Source organism: Echinops telfairi, unplaced genomic scaffold, assembly GCF_000313985.2.
Source record: "Echinops telfairi isolate 266 unplaced genomic scaffold, ASM31398v2 ScPeMD7_7425;HRSCAF=8463, whole genome shotgun sequence".
In the NCBI taxonomy this organism is placed as follows: domain Eukaryota; kingdom Metazoa; phylum Chordata; class Mammalia; order Afrosoricida; family Tenrecidae; genus Echinops; species Echinops telfairi.
Window position 1 is genome coordinate 2,287,544 of NW_022111325.1, and position 7,309 is coordinate 2,294,852.

Here is a 7,309-nt window from a genome sequence, read left to right on the forward strand (position 1 = left end):
TTTTGTGCTTTCCCTAAATCTTACTGAAGAACTACTTAAAACCCATTCTACCACCTACAGGAAATCACCCCCCAACCTTCCCTTTTCATTTATCCATTTAATAATTTTCCCCACCTCTACCTTGGATAAACATACTATATTGTTTGTTTAACATGATGTCTCTCTTACTATTCACTCAGAGGTTGTTGGTTTTTTTTTTACACTCAAGAGTTCGGAAGGCAAAAATCTTTGTCTGTTTTTCCTAACACCTCGTACAGAAGCAAGCACTCAAATAATACTGGTTGGTCTGAATTAATAAATGAATGAAAGGAAAAATAGTGTTAAATAAAATTAAACCCCACCTTGTTCTATAGTTACCTAAATGTTTTTCTTTCATGTCAAACGTGTGTGTAATTAACTGAGGATTCTACATCATTGTGATATAAAGTGACTGTCCTTTCTTCTTGGATCTGCACTACTTCATCTAAACTTTAACTTCCTAACCTGTCTTATATTTTAGTTAGATGACTATCTCTATTATTTGAAATACGTAGCCTCCAATCCTTGAAGACTTGTAGACTATAAAAACAATCTTCACCCAGTAATGTGAGTGATTCACTCCCGCCAGCTTTTCTAGTGTCAGTATTAAAACTATTTCTTATTTCAAAATCAATATTATAAATTCACTCCATTCAATTCTGTTAACAAATATTTAAACTCCAGGGTTTTCATTTTCAACAGTGCTAAATTTAAGCAACCCTGTTACCCTAAGGAATAGTTCCTCCACATTCCAAATGGTCAAAAGTCATGATACAACAACTGTATAACCTGGCACATTGTCTCCCCGTGTGGTCTTTATGTTGGATAAACAAAGCATTTTGCATGAGAAGAGGTGGTAACAAGTGTAAAAAACAGGATGAACAAAATGTAGATCAGAAGATTAAGTCGAAGATTAATGATTATTTACTGGGAAACTATAAGATATAATAAAAGATGAGTTAACCAAACTTTGACTGACGAAGTAACTCTTAACTGTGTGTCGCTGATGAAAGGAAAGAACATCTAAACTCGACTAGCGACCACTTAAGATCGCCACAATCTGATTCACCTCAGATTGTAGAGATTTTATTAGTCATTTGCTCGGAGACATGCAATTGACAGACTAAGTCGGTGGCCCGCTGACTTTCTTTTTCTACAATTTCTACTCATGGCCACCAAGCTCGATGGAATAAGCAACATAAGCAATGGTATAGATTTTCAAACATTCACAAATTTCAAAGGTCAAAACAATGTACATTACATTCGCTTTAAATAGCTGCTGCCTATAAAACAATTTCAATTCCTGTTCAATCGTCAACCAGTAAATATGATTTCTTTATTAATCCTGGAGGACCTTTTCATGATCATGTTAAAAAACCAAGAGGAACTACAAATTTAAAAGTGGTTTTAGCATCTTGACACTATCACTCTTAAAAAAAAACTATGATAAAAGACAATTTTATATAGCACTTGTGCATTTGATAAAAACAAATAAGCTTTTTGGCAAACAGAGGAACTAAGTGTTCGCTTTTACTTTTAATGAACAATTGATGTTGATTCCCACTCACTGCCATCCTTAGTTTGCAGAGTGAATCCTTCGTCAAAAACCAAAACCCAAACTCACTACCAGAGTCAATTCTGACTCTCAGTAACTCTACAGGGCAAGGTAGAACTAACTGCCTCTTTGGGTTTTGAGGCTTACAATCTTTGTAAGAGCAGAGAGCCTTGTCTTTTTCCCACAGAGCCACCGATAAGAGTCCAGCTGCTGACCTTGCTATTAGTAGCTGAAAGCAGAAAACAATGTATATTAGAAGTATCTGGTATAGATAGTTTAGTTCCAACCCTCATCAGATGCTTTAGTGAAACTGTTATATAAACTTAACTATAGAAAGTCAATTTCCTATTTAGGAATGAAAAGAATGTATACACTGAAAGAATTATGGATAAAATGACATAAGAACTATGGATAAAGTTATAAATATTATCTGAATGATTTCCTTCAATAGAAGAAAAGGGAGGAGACAGGGATTAGGAACATGGTCAAGAATCATAATGTGTTCATGAAGCTGGATGCTGAGTACATGAGGACTTATTGTACTATTTATTCTTTTGCTTTCTATGTGCTTGAAATTTTCCACATTCAAGAAATTAAATTTTTTTAAATGTGTACAATCATGTCAAGTTGCATATGAGTGCAAATGACTAATAATAACTATGGGAAAATATTAATGTTAACAATAAAATACAGATTTTCCAATATAAAAAGCCTTCAAAAAGTTCATGGGAAAATTCCATTATCTTCCTACCACAAAATTTTTGAAGCCCCATTGTATTTAAAAATGCTATTCAATTAAGGAAATACAACTCTGAAATAACAATAAGGTTATTAAATTTTTCATCATTTGAAGGTGTAATTTTATTCACTGGGTCAACATCAAATTTTGATCATTAAAAAAGTTTTCTAAACAAAACAAGTTTTCTAAAACGTGATAAAAGATTGATAATTATCATTAACTAAGATAACAAACCAAAAGCAAGAAAACCTAAACCCTTCATATGTATCTAATATAAGCAACAATAAAATCATCACAAGTAATTCTAAGGAAAGTAGTAAAAGAAGCTAGTAGTAAACAGCATTAAAAAAAATTTAAAAAACCAAAAAAAATTGCTTGTATTTCCCTCTCTGTGGCAATCAAGTTTAGCACACCTCATGCTGCTCTAAAGGCTAGAATCAAGTGGACCTCACAGCAAATTATATTATCATTACAAGACCCAAATCAACACATGGATAAAGTAACAATCTAAATTACTTAATTGATACTATCAACAAAGATGGTAAGTGTGCAGAAAGACCATTTTTGGGGGGAAATGATGACCAATTCTCAAGACAAAGAAGAAAAGTTAGACAAAAGCATCAAGTGACATTAATAAAACGGAATTGACGCAGTGCATAGGAAGTTATTAGAAAGTTATGCCCCATTTTTCAGAGCACAACTCTAGAAAAGGACATGAAAGAAAAAAATAAAATAGGACATGAAAGTTCATTTCCATTCTTTTTTTTTTTTTTAAGTTCATTTCCATTCTTCACCCTTAAAGATCCCAAACTATTTTTGTGGTTATTACAAGTACTTTTGGTTGTTGTTCTAAAGTAACTGATAACATTAAGACCATACCTGTACATATACACACAACTGCACACACAATATATTATTAAAAACAATTAATCTTTTACTCAGCTTCAAAATTAGAAAAAAAAATCAATCCTTCAAAATTTACATGACTTACACAGGGCCAATAAAGAGAAGAGATAGTCAGAAATCACAAGATCTCTCTATTATTGAATCCTATAATTTGTCCTATTAAGACACCTTTCTGAATCACTTGCTCTTTTAAAATTACAGTAATTACTGTTAATAGGTAGAACTGGATTTTAGCCCAGAAGGGTTTTCCTATATGTATATTTATGAAAAAATTACAAGACCTTCCAACAAACTCATTGTAGCAATATATCCCAAAACAAGATAACAATATAAATTCTTTAACTAATGATTTGCCTCCTTTTAAAATCAGATGTTTCCTTTGTTCAAAAATAGCAGCTCAAACCAAAACACTTTTAGCTACAAAGTTACATACAGGGTGAAAACTTGATAGCTTCCTAAGAATAAGTAACCTTTTTGCAACTAAGTTACTAAACTCTCAACTTCCGGGATTGTTTCCCTCCTTGGCCTTTCAAAAGCCCTATCGTACAATCATTTCAATTGGATTAGACTTTCTTCAAGGACAGAGGCCATGTATACTTCATTTGACATACACTATTGAGGATTAACTCAATAAATGTTTGGTATAACTAAGGTAAACCTCAAGAAATAAGATTCACACCATCTCAGTCCTGATACAAAACTGTAAAGAGATGAGCCTACTTTTCAAGAGTTTCAAATAAAAAGATAGCAAAAGAGCATAAAGCCAGACATATGTGATTTTTATATTCCCATATCACCTAAGCATCATGTACTCAAATTGCAGAAGTAAATTTACAAAGAATAAACAGTGTGCATCCTAAAATTCTCCTTACTTGAAATGCTCAAATACTGTCATAGAAACCTTCAAAGTTAAATATACACATACCAATATTCCAAGAAAAGTTGTTTATGTTCCTGAAATGATACACAGAATTTGTTTATTGTGCTCATTTTCTGTAGACATGGCCCATTTTATCTTTCATCAGATTCTCAGAACTCAACTCATTGCCATCAAGGCAATGCCAACTCATAGTGACCCTATAAAACCCTATAGTGACCCTATGGAACCACCCCAGTGAGTTTCCATGACTGTAACTCTTGACCATAATAGAAAGGCCCATCTTTCTCTCATAGACCAACTGGTGGTTTTGAATTGCTGACCTTCTGGTTAGCTGGTCAACTGATAAATACCAGGCAGATAACTAACTACTACACCAACAGGGGTTAAACGACCCAAAAAACTTTAAGAATCAAAAAACATACCCTAGGAGAGGGGAGCAGTGGGGGGGGGGGGGGGGGGGGGGGGGGGGGGGGCGCTGAGGAGCTGATGCCAAGGGCTTACGTGGAGAACAAATGTTGAGCGTGATGAGGGTAACGAATGTACAAATGTGCTTATTACAATTGATGTATGTATGGATTGTGATAAGAGTTGTATGAGCCCCCAATAAAATGATTTTTTTTAAAAAGCATCCCCTTTCTAATGGCATACAGGTAAAATTGCTCAACTCCAGCATTGCACTCATATACACACTAAAGTAGTGGTTCTCAACCTTCCTCATGCAGTGACCCTTTCACACAATTCCTCATGCTATGGTGACCCCAACCATAACATAATTTTCGTTGCTACTTCATCAATGTCATTTTGCTACTGTTATGAATCAGAGGACCCCTGTGAAAGGGTTATTCTACCCCCAAAGGGGTCGTGACCCACAGGTTGAGAACCACTGCAGTAAGAAGGCGCCTTACAACCAAAATTAAGCCTTCAAATAAGCTCTTTAGGCCAGCCAAAAAGTTCCAATATCCACAGGCACTTTTAACACAATTCCCAGTTCTCAAAAATACTTTGCTCATTCAAGTCAAAAGAAAATGGAAAAGGCAGCACACGGCACAAACTGTCCACTCTTCCATCCCACACTCTTGCAGCTTTCCATTTTAAATTGTCTAGAAGATCCACATTCTCTCCCCCTCATATACACCTAGGCTATTTCATCAGGGTCATCATACTGGTTAATGTCACACACACACACACACACACACAGAAGGGAATGATATTGCATAAACATTTATTGAATGAATGAAAGATCCTTCCTTCCATAGATTTAAAGTGAAGCTGCCACAGCTTCCATGTAGCTTATCTGGTACAAATTAAATTGTGAGAGATTTTCCTCTCTCAGATACACAAGCTGAATTGTCATACTGCTTTACTTCCTACAAAATCATAAGATAACATAGTCACAGGTAACCATTTCATACAGATCGAACTGGCAAGGACAACCTATACTCCATACATCTGCCTGACACAATCTCTTCCAATTACACTCCACACACCAGAGGGAACTTCAAAAAGTTTATAGAAAAATGGAACTGGAAGATAATGGAATCTTTCCAACATACTCAGATGCCTTACAAAGACTTCCTGAGACTTTGCAAGCTACGGTGCATGCAATATGGAATTAGTAGTCAAAAACCCTGAGTTCCAGTCCCAATGTTACCTCCAATTCCATGTGGGACTTTGGAAAAGCCGTCATCTCTTTCCACTGCATTTCTCATTTCGTTAATGGGGAAAACATCTATCTTACCACTTTCACAGATTTAAGATCACAAAGAAACCACAAAAACCAAAACCACGGCCCCAGGGTCGATTGGGATTCCATAGCAACACTATAGAAAGTTTCAGAGACTGTCAATCTTCCCAGGAGCACTCCACCTTATCTTTCTCCCCAGGTAGAGTGGGTAGGTTTGAACCTCCAACCTTGTGGTTAGCAGCCCAGTGCCTAAGCCACAGCGCCACCAGGGTTCCTTAAATAAAGTGAAACAGCACTCTAAAATTATAAAAGTTTTCTTCTATTATAAAGTGTTAATATAAACCTAGGTTTAATTAAGAAAGGCTGCTGTCCACTCTATATACCCTCAGAGCAATTATTTTACTGAGAGAGGTTCTGGACCTTCAGTTACACAACACACGCAGCTCAGGCACACAAACTATTCTTAAGACCACACTAGTCTCAAGATTTAAGCTGTCCCAAATCTCTCTCCTCCTTGACACCCACACACACAGAGCTATGTTGCCTGGCCGTTACTGCTCTTTCCCAAGCTCTAAAACACGTACACATACCAGCCTGCAGAAAGCATGCCAACATATACTTTGAAAATAAGCTAACTTGCAAGGGGAGAGCCATTACACGGGCACAAACACAAACCCTTCGGAAACAGGCTCCGTCCTTGCACATCCACACAAATACCGCTGCTACACACCAACAGAACACCTGTCTTCTGGACCCAAACATCTTACAAATTAGCCAGTGACAACCATTAAACTTACAACCATACCGTTGTCCTGTGGTTCCCCCATCCAGTTTAGCGGGTCAGGGACGCCGGGGACCCTTCTGTACAGGTAAACGTCCCTCTGAAGCTCATCTCCCCTGGGCTCTCTCACCCCTGAAACTGACACAAACTAGACTAGGGGGGGTGGGGGGGGAACGACGAGGATGCTCCAATCTGGCCCCCACAAAAACTAACCTGTCAGGGGCACAGGCGACTCCGCCTCCACTGGCTTCCTCTCCCGCCCCCTCCTCCAAGCCCGGAGCCGGCCGGTCAGGGACACCCCTGCACTCCCGCCAGGAGGGACTTCCCGGTAAGCGCAGGATCCCCTAGCCTGCTCTCCCCTCCCCCATCCTCCCCCACCTCCCTCCCGGAGGTCCAGGTCCGGGAGGTGTCAGCCGCCCTCCGAAAGCCGCGGCTGCGCTCGCGGCGGGAGTCCCAGGCCCCGAGGCCGCCCCAGGCCCGAGCACTCACCGTGTCAGAGGCCGCGGCCGCGGGAGACGCGAGTGCAGGGAGGTGGGGGAGAGGGGGCGGCCGCCACCGGGCTCCTCCGCGTCCCTGGGTCCTCGGCAGATCCCTGCCGCTTGTCAGGAGGCGGCCGGCCGGTGAGCGGACTGGCGGAAATGCGAGGAGAAGGGCGAAGGGAAAGGCGTAGGGCTGAGGGGCAGAAACTGAGGGGAGGCGGGTCCCACAACCAAACCGGGGATCTTCGTCTCCCCCTCCGCAAAGCG

At 39.3% G+C, this 7,309-nt stretch overlaps 1 protein-coding gene across 1 annotated transcript in view; it reads left to right on the forward strand.

Annotated features, from left to right (window-relative positions):
* The first annotated feature begins 2,054 nt into the window (after positions 1 to 2,054).
* Positions 2,055 to 7,309, forward strand: part of DAP3 (death associated protein 3) — a 32,596-nt gene continuing 27,341 nt past the window's right edge. The window contains exons 1-2 of the mRNA XM_004714757.4: positions 2,055 to 2,095; positions 6,837 to 7,080. Coding sequence (XP_004714814.3) covers positions 2,055 to 2,095; positions 6,837 to 7,080 — 285 coding nt within the window. The remainder of the gene's footprint in view (positions 2,096 to 6,836; positions 7,081 to 7,309) is intronic.